The sequence below is a fragment of the Peromyscus eremicus genome, chromosome 11 (assembly GCF_949786415.1).
Source record: "Peromyscus eremicus chromosome 11, PerEre_H2_v1, whole genome shotgun sequence".
NCBI classification, from domain to species: domain Eukaryota; kingdom Metazoa; phylum Chordata; class Mammalia; order Rodentia; family Cricetidae; genus Peromyscus; species Peromyscus eremicus.
Window position 1 is genome coordinate 72,985,802 of NC_081427.1, and position 24,376 is coordinate 73,010,177.

A 24,376-nucleotide genomic window follows, 5' to 3' on the forward strand; every position below is an offset into this window, starting at 1 on the left:
TTATACATAATCCTTCCCAACTAGACTTCTTCCTATGTAAGCTGATGGCCTCCTTCTAAATTTAAACTACCAAAACTCATTAAATGCTATGTATTTTTCAAGCCATATGTGGGTAGCACAAAAATCTATACATATTAGCACAAGCATTTGTTTGACTATAAAAATGTAACTGCAAATATAAAGCATTCTTTTTTGTATTATGACACTATATTCAGAAAATGAACTGACATCTCAGTTTACATATACAATAAGTTTAATTTATATAGAAATGATAGACCATTTCAGGAACAGGTCTTAAAAACAGTTTATGATGAATGGCTTGTGATGGTCTTCTTAAGAGAAAAATAGACATAAACTAAAACACATAGTAGCTCTCAGCTAAAGACAAAATTCAGTATTCAATAAGGAAATAGTCAAAAACACAAGGGTTTTCTTTTCTTTTAGATTGTTGAAATTTTATCAGAGCTACATATGAAAGCAACAGTGGGAGTACAGTCTATCTAAACCCTTCCCACAGCCACTGCCGAGAAAAGAGAACTGTCAGGGGCTGCTGCCCAGCTCTTCCCAGGCTGCTCTGTGCAAGGCTCTTCCTGTAGCTGGAGATTTCACTCCGCAGAAGATACTTACTGTTCCTAGGACTTCCATAGAAAGGGTTACTGGAACCTGGACAGTTACACAATTACTTGCACTTTCGAAATTATCATGATAAAAGTCTGATGCCTGACCATGAAGGTTATGGTAAACTTTACTTTCCAAATAAGCTTAAGCAACAGATAGTTTGGAATTTATAGATATTTAATAAGAACAGAAACAAATACTATTTTTAAATTTTGGTTACAGGAATGGTAAAAAACATTTAACTTCCTTTCTTCTAATAAGAAATATAATCATTTTCTTTAAATTCTTAACATTAGAATTTCACAAAATCCATAGACCACAATTTATATACAGTTGCATAATACTAATTTATTATTCATCAAATATCATGAAAACAAAATTTGCATAAAATACTTAAATACACAAAAAATATACATAGGGGCCCGAAGAGATGGCTCGGTGGTTAATAGCATTTGCTGCCCTTTGGAGGACCCAGGTTCCGTTCCCAGCACTCACAACTGCCTGGCACTCCAGTTCAAAACAATCCAAAGTCCTCTTATGGCCTCTGCAGGCACTACACCCACATAGCTCACATACACCCATATAGGCAAAACATCCACACATATATAATTAAGACAATAAATTTTAAAAATAAATAATAAGCAAAATAAAGGAAGTGATGAGTGGTAAGTACTATAGGAGGAAGGACTTGTAAGAGTCAGTGCTCTCCCCCACCAGGGGTCTACTGGAGTCCTGTCACCAGCAGAAACTATCTTGATGGCTTTCTTGTTGTTATTTAAATTGTGCTCAACAGCAATGACCTTAAAGTTTCCTTAGGTTACTTTTATATGAAACAGGAGAGGAGGAAAGGAAGGGTAGGGTAAAATAGCATGAAAGGAAAGAGAGGCTCCCATAGCAGGATGAGAAGGCAGCCCAAGAAACCATCAGAACCGGGTCTGTGGTAAGGGAGAAAGGACTTCTCAAAACAACTTAGGACTCAAGGACAAGGTGTGACTGAAGAACAAGCCGCTGGTTACATTGAATCCGAAGGCCTGACGCAGAAATGGAATTAATTAGTGAGAAGTGGGTCTGCAGACACAATGGATTATATAATTACTCCAAACACGCTGACTCATACAGTGACAGTGACAACTGTGTCACTATCCATATATAACTAGACCTTAAACAATTCATTACTTAAATACAGGAAATGGAATTCAGTTAGAAATCTTCTATAGCAAATCATCAATGAAACAAGTATCCCAAACATGAAACCAAAGGCAAGGTAGCCTAAACAAACCCTGTAATGAGAAAACTTTCCCTTGTCCATTCCAGGTTTTCTGTTATACTAAATTCTGTGTGAACAAGTTATATCTGCTTTCAATCAACATACTAGGAAAGAAAATGGATTGGTATGTGATTCCCATGGATTTGTTGATCTACAAAACACTGACTTAAGCAAATAGTGATTTACGAAATGTTACAGGTTAGCCTGTATTCATGTATTTGGGGATATATATGTATATAAATGTAACAACAACTAAAGAAACAGAGGCCATGAATTTGATAGAGAGCAAGGCAGAATACACAGGGAAAAGGTGAAAAGGGGGAAGGGAAGGGAGAAAATGATGTAATTATATTTTAATTTAAAAAAAAATCTTAAAGAAATGCATTAAGAATGAAATGCTGTGAGTTTTGTGACCACTTAGGAGAAAAGAAGCTATACTAGTGGAATTTTGTCTTATTTCTATTTATTTATTATTTGTTTATTTAGTGGTGGGGAAGTGAGGCTGCCACAAGAGTGTGTGGAGATCAAAAGACAACCTGAAGGAGTCAGTTCTGAGAATCAAACTCAGATAATCAGGCTCAGCAATAAGCCTCAACCTGCTAGTCCACCTCTCCACCAGCCCATTATGTTGAATTACATTGATTTTGACATGAGGAAGAAGATTCCAAATTCAAGGCCAGCCTGGACTACACTGTGAGTTTGAGGTCAGCCTGAACTATACAGTAAGATCTTCATTGTCTCAGAAGAATACACACACACACACGAAGAAAAGAAAAGAAAAGAAAAGAAAAGAAAAGAAAAGAAAAGAAAAGAAAAGAAAAGAAAAGAAAAGAAAAGAAGAAACATCCCATAAGGTTATGTTTGTAGAATAACAACATGTGTAAAGGAGCTGCTGAACATGGATTATAGAAAGGAATAAAACGTCAGTGTCATTTAAACACACACACACACACACACACACACACACACACACACACACAGCACTTGTCTAAGACTATTATTGTATGGTTATTTTATAAGGAAAACACCATCATTTTGCAGTACATAATTCAAGTAGAAACAGGCAAGCACTTTAATGTGAGCAGAAATTATTCTGGTCTCTGAATACATTTAAATTACAACTATTAAAGAATGTTCAAGAATATATGCAACAACAATTAAAGAAAAAAAGGCCATAAATTTGAAAAAGAGCAAGAAAAGATACATAGGAGGATTTGAACGGAAAAATGGAAATAGGGAAATGATACAATTATATTACCTCAAAAAAAAGGTGGAAGTGACAAAGGTTTAACCCTAAAATTACCTTGTCTCCAAAAAGCACGTTAGCCTGTACAGTCTTCACACTGCTGCCATAATAACCAGACTACTGGGTCAGAGAACAGGCAGCAGGAGCTTCAGATAGTCATCCACTCCTCTTCCCTCTCATATCCCTGAGATTCATGATGGACAGGCACAGGTGAACACTGAACACAGGGAAATGCTAAGGAAAGGCAAGCTTAGCCAATCTGGTCTCATGGAGGTCCACAAGTAAGCCCGCCCGCCATCTTGGCTACCACTGTAGAGAGGGGGAAACTCTTTATTATCTTGAGTAGACACAAATCTGCTGAGTGTCTTGGAAGGGAGCACAATCCTCTCCACCCTTAAAGCCTGCGAGAACATAATACCATGTCCCCGTAAAGAGACTGTAGAACAGAAAGTCAAAACTTTTGCTCAGATATGGAGAAATACAAGAAACATAAGAAAAAATGTTTCACCATATTTGATTTCTTCTTGCTACACAATGTCTTCCATGTTATTCTTAAACCAAAGAATATATTTTTCACTACTTTATTAAAAGGCCAATGTAAATAAAGAAATTCCTGCTTTTCCTTAGGAAAAAAAGTAGTTGTCTAGGTAACATATTAAACAAATGTATCTATCTATGTTTTATTAAAAATATATGATATTGAATAAGTGAAATATTCAGTTGATAAACATTCACTAAAATGACAAATGGCACTTTTCTTCTCGTGAGATCATGTAAGATGCCCAACTTTAGAAGGCAAACTATGCTATCAAGCCAAAGGGAAAGAAGGGTGAGTCAACCTCACCATCCTAATAGTGATCATCACACAAATAAAGACTTAAAGGCAAACCTCATTTTCCTGGCACAGTAGAATATTCAACCTTTTAAAAAAATATTACCCAAAGAGGGTAAAATTTGGCATGAATTTGTTTTTCCATGTAGATGACTTATTGGAAAATACCAAAGTCATATGAAGGACATTCAGTATAAGCAGAAGCTTTCAAATTAAGAATGTGCTTCTAGTAAATGACTGAAACTACCAAATACAAAGTAGAAAAAGCATTTTAAAAGTCATTTTTTATAAAAAAGAGTATGTGAACTGCTGAACCTTCCAAACCATTACTCCAGGTACTTCAAATTGGAAAATGCACTAAAACAATATCTATGGCTTACCTCAACCTTCAAATTGGAAAATGCAAAACAGCAATATTCTTGACCTACCTCGCCCAGAGCTTCATATCTTTTCTGGTTCCACCTGTGTAGGTCTTCTCGGTAGTTAAAAACAAAGGGTTCCCCAGTTTTTATGTGTCTTAACTGCCCCTCTAAAAGACAACAAGCAATATTCCAATGATTTAGAATATATTTTAAATAATATGGAACTTACAATAAATAATGTCTGATAAAAATAACTGTCTTAAATACTTGCTTTCTCTCTAAATTTTTGTCTTCAAATGCCAATATGACATAAACCTATTAACTATATAAAAGAATGGTCCCTAGTCTTCATCTTCATCTCAATATTTTCAAGTAAACTGACACTACTTTAAGGCCACTATGGATAAGAACTGCTACCAGACAATGCCATAAGCATGGTCCAGGCTTGAAGAAGTTTAGAGGCCACCTAAGTACAAATGTTGGAAATCTAAGCAACTTTTCAAAAAGTTAGACAAGAATCAAAGAAATTCAGCAATGTAAGCTGCCATCTGTGATGTATATGGACAATGAGGTCTAGAATGATGTGGGAACATAAGAATGCACTGTGGGGCCGGGCGGTGGTGGCGCACGCCTTTAATCCCAGCACTCGGGAGGCAGAGCCAGGCGGATCTCTATGAGTTCGAGGCCAGCCTGGGCTACCAAGTGAGTTCCAGGAAAAGGCGCAAAGCTACACAGAGAAACCCTGTCTCGAAAAACCAAAAAAAAAAAAAAAAAAAAAAAAGTGTAAAAAAAAAAAAGAATGCACTGTGGGGGTTACCTAGAGTATGGGGTTCAGAACTCTGAGTAACACTTTTCTACTAGGCCTGAAGATAAGCTATTAATGGAGACTGAAGAGGAGGAGGAGACCTAACACCAGCTGAAACTATCCAATCAGACTCACTCAAATCACAGGGCTTCCCTGATGAAGATTAATAAACTTTATTAACAGTGCCAGGACCTGCATTCAAGCTACAACAGGTAAAGCAAGGAGAGCCCAGGATGTCCAGGCTATCCCTCTACCCACATTTCTCTCTTACTGGACTGGATTACCTGACCCAGGGTAAGTACGGTTCAAATAAGGCATATAGTGCTCCTCACACACCAGTAAGTATTTGGTCATAACATTCCCATTCTCTGTGCTAAAGAATTAAAGTGCTGTGTTTCTTCATTGAAATGTGCCTCATATATCAAAAAATAGGTTTGTTTACCATGAGCAATGCTCAATCAAACATCTAGAGCATAGCAGTCCATAAAAAAACTCCTCATGGAAAACATTGGTCTTTATTTACTAAAAGGTTTAATTCAGTCTATTTACAATGAAAAAAGACAGACCATCATCCCCCTTGCTTTCGACAGAAAAATTCTGATAATCAGAAGACAAACAGCCCACAGGCCAATTGCTTTAATCCTTCCCCCCAACAGGCAAAATATTACTATTTATACATGTTTTGTCATAAAGCATTTTTTATAAAAAATAATATCTAAAAGTGATCAAAGTTTCTATTGTCTTCTCTTTAAATTCACTGAGCACTCAAGAACACATGGGCAGAAGAAGCCCCTTATATCTATGGGTGCAAGGGGGGACACTATACAGGGGTCTGGCAAGAACAGTGATGAGCGATCACAAATTTAGAGCTATAACGCAACAGATGGAAATGACAACTTCATGCTACCTGCCCACAACAGCAAAAAGCCTTCAAAGATAATAGTGTATGGTGGGTGTATGATGCCTTTTCCAACAACTCGGGTATAAAGGTTATTTTATCCCAAACTTAAAAAGATTTTAAACAAATATTTCCCTGAAGAATAATGGAATCCTGGGTACTCTACTTTAAAATATTGCCCCATATAACGACTGCCAGTCATCTCATTTCCAACAGCTGGGTAAAGAATGTACCTTTCTATGTAATTCAATTAGGAGTTTTCAGTTAGATATCAGAGGGGAATGCTCAAAGTTGAAATGTATAAACTAAGTCAAATTTATGTCTATTAATTTATGTGACTTGACAACTAGAGAAAATTGTTCCCTGATTCTTTCACTGTAGTGAAGGATTTTACTATGCAAAGTAATCTCCCAAAAATCCTGCAATATTCTAGTTAGATAAATATCTAACAGTAACTAATATGCTTCCTGTGATTCTATAAACACCGTGAAATAAATTATACATATGCATATATGTATGTATAATATACAGCACTTACTTTCATTAAAAGCATATTCAAAGCCTTCCAGTGTATCAGGAAAATCAAGAGGTGGTTCGTCTTTTTTCATGAGTTCATCCAAATCGATCCTAGACAGCAAATCTAGAAAAAAAGTGATAGAAACTTATATGAAACTTACTTAGATTCATTGTTCATAGAGAATACAACTGAAGACTGCATTTTAAATTGCTTTAAAGTATTCCTTTATTCTACTAGATTAGTTTTATGTTATTTTAACAGATAATGCTATTAAAATTTAAGTTCCAAAAATGGTATATTTTGATCTAACACAATACCAAAACAAGTACTTTCCAAATTATAATCCCTCAAGAAATCACATTGTGGACTCTCAAAATAATCTACTAAATGATTAACTTTTCCCCCTTCAAAACAGCTATTTGTTTGTACCTCATTAACCTTAGTCTACAGTTTCAAAGTTTCATAATGAATGTGAAATTTCAATGGCCACTAAATTTTACATATAAATGAGCTATGGTTTGCAAATAAAAGAACTCATTGTAAACGCAAAACTGATATCGTTATATATTAATCCATTTTATGAGAAATAGTAAAATGAGGCATGCTGACTAGAAATGCATGGTTGATACTAAAATTGTTTCTATTCTTTTCAATACTGAATTTCACAAATCAAGAAAGGTGACCAGGCAGGTGTGGTGGGGCATGCCTCTAATCCCTGCACTAGGAAGGTACTAGGGAGTCTGAGGCAAGCCTGGTCTGTATAGTGAGTTCTAGGCCAGCTAAGACTACTCAAGGAAACTTTTGTCTCAAATCAAACAAAACCAACAACAAAAAAGGCCCAAGAGCTGCTTTCTAAAATAAGCCAAATATTCAAACTTTGTGTCTGGAATCATTTTCTATTGATGGAAAATCTGAAAGATGGTACAGAGTGTCTGTGTCCCCTTAGCCCAATTTCCCCTAATGAGAACATGTTACATCACCACAGTTCGTCTGTCCACCCAGAACACTGCACTAAAACTAAGTATTTTGTCAGAGATGACTACAGTCACTACCACATGTCAAGGAGAATATGACATGTATAAAACATCACTGATGATATGACTCTTCATCAGTTGGATGAGGTGCTGTTTGGCAGGCTTCTCCATTACAGTGTCAGTTTTTCCTTCACATGGCCCGTCTCTAGAAGTGACTGAGTCCCACCAACTTTTAGGTAAAAGCAAAGGAGTCATGTTCTATCTCCTGAAGTAAGGAACACTGGCACACATCACTGGCCATCCTCTACACTGGCACACATCACTGGCCATCCTCTACACTGGCACACATCACTGGCCATCCTCTACACTGGCACACATCACTGGCCATCCTCTACACTGGCACACATCACTGGTCATCCTCTACACTAGCACACATCACTGGTCATCCTCTACACTGGCATACATCACTGGTCATCCTCTACACTGGCACACATCACTGGTCATCCTCTACACTGGCACACATCACTGGTCAGTTTTCTGTGTTTACATCGGCCTCACATTCTCCCTTTTCACAACTACTCCAGCATTTGTTAATATCACTATATACTCTAAGTAACAATCCAACACTACAACATTTATTTGATTTCTTAAATAGTATGCTCTTTGACATGATTTCATCTTCTCAGTTTTGAAGGGTTTTGAGAGACCATCTTCTTTTCCTATTGTTACCAGGCATACCATGCTTATCTTGGATCTTCTCTGCTCCCACCCTAAAATATTTTACCAACAGAGTATTTAATGATACCTTGGATCTGAGAACACTGCCTCAGAAGTTTGAGACAGAAGGATCAGGAGTTCAGACCAACCCAGGCTGCACAATTATCAATAAAAGTTGTGGAAACTCTGAGCTAGATATACAGCACAATGGCACAAACTGGCCTAGCATTCAAAAGGCCCTAGAATCCACTGTCAGTAAAAATAACAATAACAAAAACAACATTAAACAAATTAAAATAAACTGCAGTAATGTCATGAACTCTAACAATGTAGACCACTGATGCATAAATTCTACAAGTGTGCAAAAGCAATGCCAGACATTAATAATAGGGAAAATTGTGTGCCAGAGAGATGCTAGACATGGCAACTCTATTATCTGCTTATAAGAACTAATTTTATGTGTCAATCTATGAGAGCCAGGTGTTTGATCAAACACTATTCTAAACATTACCATAAAGATATTTTTAAATGTACCTTTTTGGTTTTTTTTTTTCATTTTTCATGACAAGGTTTCTCTATGTAACATCCCTGGCTGACCTAGAACTCGATTTATAGACCTGGCTGGCCTTAAACTCACAGAGATCTGCCTACCTCTGCCTCCCGAGTGCTGGGATTAAAGGCATGCACCACAGTCGCCTGGTTAGATATATCCTTTTAATCCATAAATTTGGGATCAATAACGTAAGTGAACTATATCCAAATTGAAGGCTTTCTTGTGAATTCAGATTCAAGACTGTATTATCAACTTTTATCTGAATTTCAAGCTACCATGGTGCCCTACACTCTCATTCTGTTCCTCTCTCCCCATCTCTCTTTCCCTCCCCATCTCATTCTCCTCACTTCCCCTCCATGTAATGTACATATACATATGCACATATATGTACACATACATATTGAGTCATCACTATATCACTTCAAACATAGACCCCCCCATATGTACCAGTCCATATCATAAACAATAAGTATGGAGTAGGCTATACCATATAGATTTGTTTATATACATTCTGATGTTCACACAACCATGGAACTGCCTAACAACACATTTCCTGGTCTTAAATGATACATAACTCTGTGGGTATAAAATTCTATTCCTTTTGCTTCTCTGGAAAACCTTGACTAAATTGTTCCTCAACTTTTATAACTCTAAAATTGCTCTAAAAGTCAACTTCTTTAAAAAAAAAAAAAAAGAGCAAGTCAAGTGAAAGCAGGAAAAAAGCACAAGCCAAATGGAGAACAGATGGTACACTAGTACAATAAAAGGAAACAATATACACAGTTACAGACACATAAATACACATAAATAAATGTCCTAAACACCCCAAATAAAAAGCAATTTCACAACAAAATGCAAGAGTTACATATATGATAGCGACACATAAAGACAAAGAAAATTAAAAGTCAAGGGACTAGAAATGCTAACACATATAAACACTAATCAAAATTTAATCTGTAGTTGCCATATTACTACTAAAAAGGTACACTCCAAGGAGGTAAAAATCCAAACACATAAGAGAACTAGAGACATGTATGTCATAATGAGGAAGGGTAAATTCTTCAGCAGCATGTAACAATCTTAAATGTATCTGTACCAAGTGAAAATGCTGGAAAAAAAAAAAAAAGAACAAACTAAAACAACCTGAAAGAAAAAAAAGTCCATAGTAAAAGCTGGAGGTTCCAATGCCTTTTCATATTACTGAATAGAGTAAGAACACAGAAAACAGATAAAGGCATAAAAGACTTAAAAGTATCAATTCGACCTAATTCACTTTTACATAATCCACTAAATAGCCATTTAACATCTTTTTATGCTTCAAGTATTCATTATTTATTTTGACTACATTTTAAATTACAATATAATTACATCACTTGCACCTTTCCCTATCTTCCCTCCAACCTCTCCTATGTCCCCTCCCTCTAACCCTTTCCATCTCACTCTCTCACTCCCTGTCTCTTTCTTATTGTGGTTACATATATCAATACATAAATATATAAATACATCTGAGCCACTTAGTATGGCTTGTGTGCACAGGATTTCATGGCTAACCACTTGGTACTGGATAGCCAATTAATGAGCTCATCTCTGGGAAATGCTAATTCACCCTCTCTCAGCAGTCACTGGAAACTCAGTCAACTACCTGGGGCTAGTGGGGTCATAAATCTTAGAAGTGAACCTACTACCGCCACCTTACTAGACCCAACTGCATTCTAAACCTTATACCCACAGATAAGTGTAGCTCTCGTCCATCATCAAAGAGGCTTCTCTTTACAGAATACCACAATAGGCCATAATGCAAAGATCAACAGATCATGTGGAGCCCAGCAATAAAGGACAGAACTACAACACAGCTCCTGCACCTAAGGCTCGGGGAATGTCCAGGAAAAGGGGCAAAAAGATTCTAAGAGCCAGAGGACCAGAAAGACTACTATGACATTATGTCTCCCAGAAATGACAGGAAAACTTCATTCACAAAACCTCAATAGTATGGCTGCCTAAACAAGACCTAAACCACGATCTAATGAATAGGCATGCTTTAGGCAATTCAATACCTCTGTAAAGGGCACAGGAAACAGTCACAAAAATAGCTGATATTCCAGGCCATAAAATAAGCCCAGTGAATTTTAAAGGATTGAAATCATATAAACCAAGTCTTCAACCACAATAACAATAATCTAAAATTCAATGAAGAAAATCTCTTGCAAAAATATCCAATTGTGAGCTGGACATGATAGTGCACTCTTTTAATTCCAACAGAAGCAGAGGCAGGGGAACTCTTTGTGAGTTCAAGGGCAGCTGGTTTACATAACAAGATCCAAGCCAGCAGGGCTACACAGTGAGACCCTGAGTCAAACAAACAAACAAACAATAAATAAATAAATAAACAACTGGGGGGTTTTTTGGTTTTTTGTTTGTTTGTTTTTTTACTTACTTAGTGGGGGAGACAGGAAGGAGGTAGGAAGGGAGAGAACAAGAAAAAAGGAGGACTTCTCGGAAGGTAGGGAAGCGTAAGAGAGCACACCAATAGAGGCAAGTGTGCAGGGGTCAGAGGACAACTCTCTCAAGTAGTTCTCTCCTGCCACCTTGTGGGATCCAGATAAATAGGCCTGTGTATAAGCAACTCTACTCATTGACCACCCCATGAGCCACCCCTGTGGACTACACCTGGAATTAACTAAAAACCCTGTGAAGGATTTTTTTTTTAATTAAATCATTTGAAGTGGGAAGACCCACCTTTAATCCAGATCTTTTGAGGTAGGAAGATCCACCTTTAATATGGGCCACATCTTCTGGTGGCCACCTATAATAGGGACATTGAAGAAGGAAGAATTTGCTTTGCCTGCTTGCCCTTGCTCTCACAGGCAAGTTCATTTCTTCACTGGCATTAGAACCTACTTCTTTGGGATTCCTGTGTATACTGAAGACCAGCTGAGATCTCCAGCCTCGTGGACTGAGCAACTACTAGATTCTGGGATTTTCTGTTGGTAGACAGCCATTGTTAGACTAGTTGGACCACGACTAGTAAGTCATTCTCATAAACACCCAAAAGATAGATAGACAGACAGACAGACAGAGATAGCAAGATGGGTGGATGTGGGGATAGATGGATGGATGGACAAATAGACAGATAGATGATATATAGATTTATTCTACTATTTCTGTTCTGCTAGAAAACTCCAATACAAGCTCCAATTCAATTATTAAACATAAATGACATTTTTAAAGCAACTTCTGAGTTTAAAAAGTTGCACAAATTTTACAAAGTACTATCTGAATGAAAATGAAAAACAATACATCAGAATCTATGGGATTTACGAGGCTGGGCTATATCTCCGAAGCAGAGCACTGTCTAGAATTTATGGAATTTAACACAGTGTTCACAGGGAAATGGCATTAAATTCTCATATAGATACCCTTTAACCTACAATGAAGTCCATCTCAACAAACTGACCACAAGTTGAAAACATCCTAAGTTGAAAATGCCCTGACTGTATCAAACCTTCAATCATCATAGCTCAGCAACACAGTCCACCACACAACATTGGGTGTTCAGTTGTTCAAGGGCTGACTGGGAGCTGAGCTCAGTACTGCCACCTAGAACCACACATACTATGCTGGTCTTCCACTTGGATGGTGGTCTCTGACACCATACTTTGATTTCAAATGAGTAAGTTTCTTAAGCATGTAGCAAGTGAAACTAAAAGAACAAATACCAAGCAGCAACATAGAAAGCATTAGATAGCAAGACATCATCAAATCACACTTTCAGCATTCAGCAGAAAGCCACGGGGAAGAGCCAGTTATGCTTAAGTCTCTCTATTGCTGAGTTTCTGGCTCCTCATTCCCACTGAGATGTTTTTATGGTACAAGATAAACAACAGCAACCTGGACAGGAAATGGTTTACCTTCTAGCTGTTCTAAAGGTAGCAATGTTTTTAAAACCTTAGCAGTGTGCTGTTTTCTTTTCTGCCTATTACAGAGTTAGGGATCAGTCTGCCCTGAGATAGGAAGTTTTGGAGCACTCTTGAAATAGAAATGCTGGAGTCTGGGACAAGAAAGTCTTCTTTACTCCCAGAGTCTCTTTAAACAAGCCTAAACAACATCTGACAACTATTAACATAATACATATTACAGCTAGCTAGAGAAATGATCAAAATTCAAACTTGTGAGTGAAATTTCTATGAATGCATATTGCTTCCTAAGGCTGAAGAATTCAGAGTGCAGCAAGTCAGGCTCATGTCTTCCCAAGTAAGAAGTCTTGAATAAATCACCTGCAGTGGCTGAATGAGAAAGCCCCCTGAGGTTTGCATGTTTGAACACTCGGTCCACACTGGTGGAACTGTTTGGGGAGGATTAGAAGGTGTGATCTTGTTGAAAGAGGTGTGTCACTGGAAGTGAACTTGGAGGTTTCAAAGGTCAATGTAGCTCTTTCTGTCTCATCTTCACTGGTGGATCCCATGTAAGCTCTCGGCTACTTCTCTAGTGTCATCCTTGCCTGTTGCCATACACCCTACCATGATGGTTATGGCTTTTAACCCTATGGAACAATGAGTCCCAAATTAAAATTTGTCCTCTATAAGCTGCACTGGTCATTGTGGAGGGGCCTCAAGAGAGCTTGTCCACACAGCTGCCATAACATGCTTGGGGGCCCAGACACAGCTTCTGTGACAGGCTTACTGGCAGGCAACACCCAGAGCCAGGAAAAGCCATAAAGTGACCCTACCCAGGGATCCACCCAGGGATGGGGAATATCCCAAACATTACAACCATTAGATAAGGTGGCCAGATGTCCCTGCATCTAGCACACACCTGTTTTTGTTTTACAGATACCCCTAGACAAATGTCAGTCAATCAGGGTCCTGAACCCTGGAAATCCCCTCACCCCCACCTCTGCTTTGATAAAAACCCCACCCTGCCTAGGCTCAGGGCTCTCTGCTCACACCGCTGCATTGGACAGACACAGGAATCAAGCTCAGACCTTGAAATAAAGGCTCTTTGCTTTTACATACGGGATTCTGTCTCCATGGTGGTCTTTTGGGGGTCCCCGCAATCTGGACGTAACAGTCATGATGTTTTGTCACAACAATAGAAAAGTAAGTACCAAATGGTAAGCACTGAAAACATACATATAATATTATATGAACTGAACAAGTTATATTTAGTAATACACACACACACATACACACACACACACACACACACACACACACACATGCATATAATAAGTTAGTGAAAAAGGAGGCCATGAATCTGAAGAAGAGCAGGGAGAAGAATATGGCAGAGTTTTGAGGGGAAAATTGGAAGGAGTAATGTAAATAAATTATAATAAATTATAATCTCAAAAATTTTAATGCTTTCAAAAAGAAAGGTAGGTAATTAAGACAGAAGTTGGTGTCAAGAAGTGGGCTATAACTGTGAAAGACCAGGAAGTTTAATGTTGGAGCCTAGGCCTGTGCTGAAGGACATAGGAGAGGAGGATGCTAAATGAAATGCAGGGAGTGGTGCCCTCAGGGAATGAACCCACCCAGCTAACCCTGCAATTCATGAAAGGAAAAGGCCTAAGGGATTTTCTGTTCCTCAAAAGCAACTACAATCATAATGGAGAGTGGTGGGATAAAGTGTCCTTTGGCTTATCCAGTCCTCCAAATAAAAACAAATAGGAGAAAAGGCATCTACGAGGAAAAGTTTATGCAAGTGTGATTCAAGGAAAGGGCCAGGCGTGCAGCCAAACTTCACAACACTGACCATGTAGCTTTAGTGTTATGAGGGATCCAAGAATAACGAGTTATGGAATAATCCCCTGCAGTTAAGGAAAGCTGCTGAGGCCAGGCTTGTGGCAAGGGAGTTCACGTTACATGTACATAGGCTCTGAAAGCTCATGGTGTAAAGCTGTCAAAATTGAGCTTGGATGATGTTGAAGATCCCAGGATGTTGAAGGTACTGAAGCTGTAGGACATATGCCAGGGAAATCCTCATACAGAGTGTGGGACCAGCCCAAGAGAGAGAAGTTAGCAAAGCTGGAAGGGCAAAGCCATCCTAAGCAACTTGAAATGAGACATGAAGTTACAGGAGTTGAAGTCTGTCTGCTGGGTTTGGGTCTTGCTTTGGTCCAGCATTTTCTCACTGTTTCTATTCCTCTTTTTGGAATAGTAATCTATATTCTATGCCACTGTATACCAGAAGTATGTAATGTGCTTTCTGATTTTACATGAGGTTACAATTAAGAGACTACCTTAAGTCTTGGGAAAGACTTAGACTTTTAAACTGTATTAAGAGTGAAGAACTATGGGAACTTTTAAAGTTGGACTAAATACATTCTGTATTTTAATATTGCTACAGGCCTATGGGGATCAGGGAGTGGAATGTGATGGTTTGAATGAAAATGGCCCTCACAGATTACCATGTTTGAATATTTGATCCCCAATTGCTGGAACTGTCTGGGAAGAAGGAGAAGGTGTGGCCTTGTTGGAGGAGGTGTGTCACCTGGTGTTGGGCTTTGAGATTTCAAAACCCAACACCATTCCCAGTTAATCTTCTCTGCCTCCTAATTCAGATAAGGCTCTAAGCTCCCATGCTCCGGCCCCTGCCCGCTGCCCGCTGCCTGCTGCCCACTCCCTGCAATGGTGGTCATGCACTCAAACCCTCTGGAACCATGACTCCCAAATTAGATGCTTTCTTCTATAAGTTGTCTTGGTTACAGTGTCTTCATGGTAAATAAAAAAGTAACTAAGACATTACTTAAACATTTGAAGAAATGTGAAACAAAATTAAATGTAAGTAAGAAACGTGAAATAATAATCCCAGAACACACAAAAATAATAAATAAATAGATAGATAGATAGATAAATAAATAAATAAATAAATAAATAAATAAATAAATAAAAAGAAAATTCAGTTAAAACCTAAGCCTTGAAAAAACAGATCACATCTTTATAAATCTAGTGATAATCCACTCAGCAGAGCATCAGGAAGAAGAAAAAGAAGACTAGTTCTTCCAGGGGACTTAAGTTATAAATGTTATGTCAATAAATTCAACAACTGCAGTAAACATGGAAAACTTCCTTATTAAACAATCCAATCTGACAAAACCAACGCAAAATATCACAAATAGTCCTATATCTATTCAATAAACATATTAAAACTTCAGAACACTCCACCAAAAAAAAAAGAAAGACGAAAACCTGACAGTTAAAAAAACAAAGAAGAAACCATACCATTTTCACAAAGGACAGACAGAAAACACCTCCCAGTCTATTTTAAGAAGTCAATATTATCATATCAAAGCAGATGCCAAAGTTATGAAGAAAGTTATAAAAATCATGAAAAAAATTAAGAGCAGTCTCTGCAGTGTGTGAAAAGATAATGAGACATGCCCAGACAGAGCCCATCACTGGAATGCAAGGCTGGCTTACCATCTGAAAATCACTCAGTACAATTCCTGAAGCCTGAGCTTCAGATTTTAGGTCAACTTCAGAATGTTTCTTATCCACTCCAGACTGGTGACTAAATAAGAGTTTTCTATCCATGAAGAATACCAACAGCTAGCAGGTCAGATCACAAAGACACAGATCCATGAACAACACCAACAGCTAACAGGTCAGATCACAGAGACACAGATCTGTGAACAACACCAATAGCTAACAGGTCAGATCACAGAGACACAGATCCATGAACAACAGCTAGCAGGTCAGATCACAGAGACACAGACCTGTGAACAACACCAATAGCTAACCGGTCAGATCACAGAGACACAGATCCATGAACAACACCAACAGCTAACAGGTCAGATCACAGAGACACAGATCTATGAACAACACCAATAGCTAACAGGTCAGATCACAGAGACACAGATCCGTGAACAACAGCTAGCAGGTCAGATCACAGAGACACAGACCTGTGAACAACACCAACAGCTAACCGGTCAGATCACAGAGACACAGATCCATGAACAACACCAACAGCTAACAGGTCAGATCAGAGACACAGACCTGTGAACAACACCAACAGCTACAAAGTCAGATCACAGAGACACAGACCTGTGAACAACACCAACAGTTAGCAGGTCAGATCACAGAGACACAGGGCAAGATGCTACAGTAGTTAGATTTCCGGTACTATCACTAACTATCTGAAATGACTTAAAGGAGAAAACTGTTATTTTAGATCACAGTTCCAATGTCTCAGTTGACAGTGTTGGCCCAGTGCTCTGGGGGCAGAGTATACACAGCAAAAGTAGAAAGCAAAAGAAGCTGTTTTCCTCATGGTTGGCAGGAAGCAAAAGAGGAGACCTGAGTCTTACAATCTCCTTCTGGAAACCACACAATGACTAAAACCTTCCTCTAGGATCTGCCTCTTATTATTAATGTTTCCATATTCCAATAATGTAAAATTGAAACCAAGTCTTTGACACATGGACTTGGCAGAACACTTCAAATCCAAACTAGCAAAATCCGCTTGACTTGGATCCATAATATGCAGCCTCACATTAAAAAACTTACTGGATAACCAACTTGGGGGCAGGGGACTCCCCTGGAAAACACCATTTCTCCTAGGGTTGAGGCCCCAGGAGCTTTGTTCCTTCCAAGTCAGCATGCTCCTTGATGTCCTTTTCTTGGGGGGTCTTGTAGACAACATCACCCATCAGGGTCTTGTTCAGGCAGGTATTTTGCAGATCCTCACAGATGCAGCCTCTCTGACATTTCTAGGAGACACAATCTCACAGCAAACTTCCTGTGGCTCTTAGAATCTTTCTGCCTCCACTTCTGCAATGATCCCTGATAAGACGGTGCAAGAATGTGTAGTAGATATATCACTGGGAGTGATCAGCCCTGGGATCACATACACACAGAAAACATGACACAGACTGAACAGGCTGTATTTATGTATTTAGGTGTGTATGTGTCGGGGGGGTGGGGAGTAAAACAAAGAAAAATGAAAGACTTAAACTTTCCCAATTTCACAACTGAATTTAGGTTCCAGTTCTCTGAGAACAAACAGGTGTTTTTTCCAACAAAGGACCATCTATCTACAAGACCCTTACATTCAGGGTCGAGGGAGAGAACAAACACAGAGGGTCTAAGTCAGCCACACAGTGTCTCAAGGACGAACCCAGCAGCCCCTTCTGAGTCACATCCAAGCTTGTGCAGATGTGTCAAAAAATGATAAAACTAAACCTCAGCCAATTAAAAGAATACTAATGTAACTGCTGCTTGCTTAGCCAATCATATTCAAGATGACCTAACTGACCCTGAAACTCCTCTTAGCTATGTTTAAAAGGAGCCTGACACTCATCTCAGGATCATGACCATTTTGTACAGGTGTCAACCCATGCATGCTGGAATATTAAATGCTCTTTGTTCTTGCATACTATTTGAGTCTGGGGTCTTCCTTCAGCATTTCCTCAGACCCTACAAAAAGGAGGCCACGAATTTAACCATGCACAGGAGGTGTGCTTGGAAGCAATCTGAGGGAAAAAAATGAAAGAGGGGGAAATGATGTAATTATATTAGAAGTTTAAAAAGTAAAAAAGGTATTATAAATAAGTAAAGACTACTAGCAGACAAAAAAATTCTTTTGGTTTTTTTTTTTTTTTTTTTGGTTTTTCAAGACAGGGTTTCTCTGTGTAACTTTGGAGCCTGTCCTGGATCTCGCTCTGTAACCCAGGCTGGCCTCAAACTCACAGAGATCTGCCTGCCTCTGCCTCCCGGGTGCTAGGATTAAAGGCCTGCGCCACCACTGCCCAGCAACAAAAATTTCTTGATCAAAGTCTTCATCAATAAGGCTGGGAATAGCAGCAGGTAAAGTCATTGAATTTAAATCAAGGTTATTATAAATAATGATAATAAATTAGCAGTAATGTTTACTAATGTCCAGGAAGCATCACCACAAAATGTAGGCATTCTGGCAGTAAGAGTAGAGGAGGAGTAAACCAAAATTGATTCACATAAACAAAGAGGATCGGTTAGAGAACATATTTCCAGAAGCACAGAAGAAGTCGAACAAATGGATAATAGATGATAGACAAATCATAATCCTATAAAACTTGAAAAAGGAAAACGTAATCTTTTTTTTTCTTCTTTTTTTTTGCCTTTTGTATTATTTTATTTATTTATTTATTTATTTTACAATATAATTTAATTCTACATATCAACCACAGATTCCCTTGTTCTCTCCCCTCCCGCCCCTCTCCCCCCAGCTCACCCCCTATTCCCATCTCCTCCAGGGCAAAGACTCCCCCAAGGATTGAGATCAACCTGGTAGACTCAGTCCAGGCAGGTCCAGTCCCCTCCTCCCAGGCTGAGCCAAGTGACCCTGCATAAGCCCCAGGTTTCAAACAGCCAACTCATGCACTGAGCACAGGACCCGGTCCCACTTCCTGGATGGCTCCCAAACAGATCAAGCCAATCAACTGTCTCACCTATTCAGAGGGCCTGATCCAGTTGGGGGCCCCTCAGCCGTTGGTTCATAGTTCATGTGTTTCCATTCATTTGACTATTTGTCCCTGTGCTTTATCCAACCTTGATCTCAACAATTCTTGCTCATATAAACCCTCCTCTTTCTCACTAATTGGACTCCCGAAGCTCCACCCGGGGCCTAGCCGTGGATCTCTGCATCCAGTTCCCTCAGTCATTGGATGGGGTTTCTAGCATGACAATTAGGGTGTTTGGCCATCCTATCACCAGAGTAGGTCAGTTCGGGCTGTCTCTCGACCATTGCCAGCAGTCTGTTGTGGGGGTATCTTTGTGGACTTCTGTGGGCCTCTCTAGCACTTTGCTTCTTCCTATTCTCATGTGGTCTTCATTTACCATGGTCTCCTATTCCTTGTTTTCCCTCTCTGTTCTTGATCCAGCTGGGATCTCCCGCTCCCCCAAGCTCTCTTTCCCTCGACCCTCGCCCTTCATTACCACCACTCATGTCCAGGCTGTTCATGTAGATCTCTTCCATTTCTCCGTCACTGGGCAATCCCCGTGTCTTTCTTGGGGTCCTGTTTTCCAAGTAGCCTCCCTGGTGATGTGAGTAGCAGTCCAGTCATCCTTGTTCCACATCTAGTATCCTCCTCTGAGTGAGTACATACCCTGTTTGTCTTTCTGAGTCCGGGTTACCTCACTCAGGATGATGGAAAACGTAATCTTTTAAGTGAAGAATTCACTACAAAGCTGTCTTCACTGCCATCCCCAAGCAATGACAGAACTGGCTGATAAGTAAAAAGCCTTCCTTTGACGGCAGCAATCACTATCCTCACCATCTTCACTACTGCCAATATTACAGTCCATCAAGTGAAACTTTCACACACAGAGACCACAGTGTATGTGTGTACCTGCGTGGTGGGCAAGAGATGCCACAGTGCATGTGGAGGTCCAAGGACAACTTTCAGGACTTCTCTGCTTCTACCCTGTGTAACCCAGGAGTTGACATCATGCCATAATGCTTGACAGAAAGCTGTCTCTGCCCACTGAAGCATGTCACTGACCTTAAGTTAAACTTTCCTTCCAGAGTATTATGCCATATCTTCCGGTTTCTCCACCACTTTTCATCCCAGTCAGAAACTGTTGAATTTTTTCAAACATTTACACTGTTATCCAGTGTATCTTCCACAATCACCCACCTGCCACTAAAGCTCTAGGAACATCTCAGAAGAAAAATGTAAGAGCTGGTAGAGAGGAGCACTGTGAAATGCCGTCTCCTGGACGCAGCATGGTTTTCACAATCATGAACACCAGCTGTGGTTACCTGCGCAAGACTGACATAAGACCAAGCCAGCAAAATTTCCTGAACAGAAGGAGATGATCCCCAGGCCTAGCCCACTAGTGAGGAGCTATCAGCAGTTGATAGCTATCCAGAGAGGGAGAATCATTCTCCTCTGAGGGTGTGGCTACTGGGCTTTCCAAACTGAGCATGCATGTGCATATGGGCAGCACTGATTGGATTTAGTGGGCTGTCACAAACCAAACATAATTAAGTGCTGTGGGATGTCTTTCTGTATACTGTAATATGTGTTGCTCTGATTGGCTGATAAATAAAGCTGCATTGGCCTATGGCAAGGCAGCTTAGAGGCAGGCAGGAAATCCAAGGAGAGGTCAGGAAGAAAGGCAGAAGCAGAGAGACGCTGCGAGCCACCACCAGGAGAAGCAAGATGTGAAAGTACCAGTAAGCTATGGCCATGTGGCAACTTAGAGATTAATAGAAATGGGTTAAGTTATAAGAGCTAGCTAGTGAGAATCCTGCCATAGGCCATTCAATTGGCAATTAATATTAAGCCTCTAAGTGATTATTTTATAAGTGGCTGAAGGACCATGCATCCAGGTGGTATTAGAGAAACCTTCCAACTACTATAAAGAGAGGAAGTTAGGAGGGAGAGGTTTAGGGAAGAGTTTATGAGCATTTGAAGTAGGGGTGTATATGATAGTTCATTATATACATTATAAAATTCTTAAGAAACTTCATATTCTCAAGTACCTTCTATTCATTAAAAATTAAACTATCTTCGAATGTGCATTCTTTCCATGTAAGACTAATATCCTAAAATGAACAAGTCAATGATCACCATCCACTGTTTACATATCATTGCCCGGTAGTGAAGAAATTCAAAAGTAAAACTATTTTCTATTCTAGGGATATAGATGATTTGCAAGCTTTGAAGTTTGCTCTAAAATTTAACTTATAATGCATTTCCTTATTTATTTTCTAATTCAGTTGGGCCTTGAACAGCATGAGTCTTGGGGGCACTGACCTGCCGGCACAGTAGAAAATCTTAGTACAGCTTTATTTTTCAATTATTTAAAATTTGTTAATGCGAAATCACCATTTGTTTGCTTTTTTGAAAAAAATCAAATTATAAATTTTCCTTACTAACTAAAAAGGAAGTTCTTAGCCAGGGATGATGGTATAAACCTATAATCCCAGCATTCAACAGGCTGAAGCAAGTTCTAGGATATCCTAGACTACACATTGAGTTCAAACCAACCCTGAGCAACTTAGTAGGTCCTGTCACATAGATAGATAGATAGATAGATAGATAGATAGATAGATAGATAGATAGATAGATAAAACAATACCCACAATAACAGGGCACAATTGTACACACTACCTTTAATACAAGCACTGGGGAGGTAGAGGTAGTAGGTATCATGGGTCATCCTTAATTGCTTCTCAACCTTTTATATAAGATCAAGTATAATATCAAGGACATCCATGGTGACATAGCAAGTTTAAGGACAGCCTGACTGAGATTTAAGATTCTATCTTAAAAAGAAAAGCAATTCTTAAAAAATATCAACTTGCCCAGATATGAACTAATTTTCATATTTTAAAGATGTTGATAATAAACCAGGCTTAAAACAAAGAGAGATTTTAAAAAATCACCATCATCATCATTGCCAAAAGGAGACATCTTTGGGTCAAAATAATAAAAACTCCATGCTGTACAGATAACATAGACATTTTAATTACAGTCACTGCACAAAATAAAAAAAGCACCGAAGTCTTCAACACCAATTATCGGTTCGTTTCTGATTCCTAGAACCGTATTCATTTCTTGTTACAAGACTTGATGGCAATATGGCAAGTTTTCACTCAGTGCTACCCTGCTCAGCCTGAGGGGACAAAGTCTAAATAGATGGACTGACTAACTGTATTTGTTTCACTGTTCTCTATTTTTTAAAAACTCAAGAAAAACAGGTCTGGGGAGAGAGACCCCTTGTTAAAGTGCTTGTCATACCAGTGTGAGGACTCAAGTTCACATACATCTGTCTGTAATTGCAGCACTGGGGGACAGAGACATCAGCCCAGCTTCATTTGCCACCAGACCAGTTAAATCAAAAAGTTCCAAGTTCAGTGAAGGACTTTGTCTCAAAAAAATTAGGTGTAGAGTAATTGTAGAGAATGTTCAACATCAACCTTTGGCCTCCATACATGCACATATCTACATGAACATACATATACACTACATACACAAAACCACATGCCTTAAAGTGAAGCTGTGATGATACTAATGCTGGCCACTTAATAAGATGGGACCCTTGTCTGAAATAGAACAAGCATCATCTGAAATGAGCCTCCAAGACATTCTTGGACCCTTTCTTTCCCCAGTTCTCCCACTCTGATATCTATTCTATAGATGGCTCCTCTGTGGTAGGCAGCACACCACATCTGTAACTGTTACAGCTTACAACTTATCTACTGCCCTACACTGGAACTCCTTCAGAGCATGTAACATTTGTGGCCTCTATACTCTTATTTTTTTTTGGAAAACATCACAAGCTCTCTAGCAATGTGGAGGATGGCCTGCTTGTGTGCCACTGTCCATGGTGGTGAACTATCTTATCTGTGTTATATGTATTATATGCATTGAAAAGCATTCAGGAAACACTGAGAATCATGCCTAAAAACTTACAAAATATACTGAAACCCAACAGACCACAGAGATGAGCTAAATTACATGGCATTGTAAGTAGACACCTGAAACACTTGAATTCATCACAATGGTAACAGTACAGTAGAAACAAAACTTTCGAGGTAGTACAGTGGGAACAATAGTTAATTTTATGACACGATTTAACATTTCATGTCTGTATTTGTTTACATTTTTCTTGATACAAACTAGTACCATGTATATCCTGTACTTACCTGCATAAATTCTGATAAATTTCAATATTTGATTAACATACTTTGATATATTTTATGGAAGTAAATGATAAAGTAGATTATTATCAAAATATATTCTGTGCAATTATGATAAACCTAACTTTTTAAAAAAATATGTGTTTCTATCATTATACATAATCTCTGAAAAGATTTTCAAATTGTCTCAAATAACAAAACAAAGACCAAAAACCTGACATATAAATAGGGCAACAAGGTTCAAAACCATGTTGTCCTAAGGTCAACTGTATCACCAATATGAAGCTATCATCACTCTGCACAATGCTACATATAATAAATATTGTTATTCCTATTGTTGGGAGAAAGATAAAAGTGGTTGTTATTCCTATTGTTGGGCAAAAGGAAAAGTCTGAATTAGAATCCAGATAGTTCTATCTCTACGGTCTACCTCTACTCCTTTAACATTATGATACTGCCCCCCCTCAAATCAACCTGTGCTCATATACTGCCTGGGAGATTATAATTTAGAGCCACAACTTTGAGAATCAAATTTTCACATCAAAGAAGATAGGAACACAATCTATTTAGACGGAAGCCCAACATAACCTTCTAGGTAAGATCTTCTAGTCTCTGTCACTAGTTGCTCCTCTTCTGGGTGACTCTAAAGGTTAAGCTGCCCAGGGTAAGTCCTTAGACCTCTCTTTTCTAGTCCCACTATTATCCCAGGCGATCTCAATTAGGACTACAACATTAAATATTATTTCTATATAAATAATTTCATGTCCACATATGGCAGCAAATTATGTTATCTCTTAACATCAGTGTATGAACTGTTTATCATCCCCTTGTTATAAACTAATCCAAGCCATCACCCGCTTTCTGGCTGAGAAGACTCTCTGAAAACTCAAAGCCAACAATCACCTTGGTCATTTTGTTTTCTGTAGGTAAGCACTAGTTCCACTATTCTCTTGAACATCACCTCT

The 24,376-nt window shown here is 38.8% G+C and overlaps 1 protein-coding gene across 7 annotated transcripts in view; it reads right to left on the reverse strand.

Moving 5' to 3' along the window:
* The window catches only part of Arb2a (ARB2 cotranscriptional regulator A), a 464,203-nt gene that overhangs the window by 404,230 nt on the left and 35,597 nt on the right, over positions 1–24,376 (reverse strand). For all 7 annotated transcript variants that reach the window (XM_059276570.1, XM_059276574.1, XM_059276573.1 and 4 more), the window contains 2 exons: positions 6,567–6,668; positions 4,392–4,492 (listed from right to left, as the gene is read on the reverse strand). In XM_059276570.1, coding sequence (XP_059132553.1) covers positions 4,392–4,492; positions 6,567–6,636 — 171 coding nt within the window. In that variant the 5' untranslated portion in view covers positions 6,637–6,668. The remainder of the gene's footprint in view (positions 1–4,391; positions 4,493–6,566; positions 6,669–24,376) is intronic.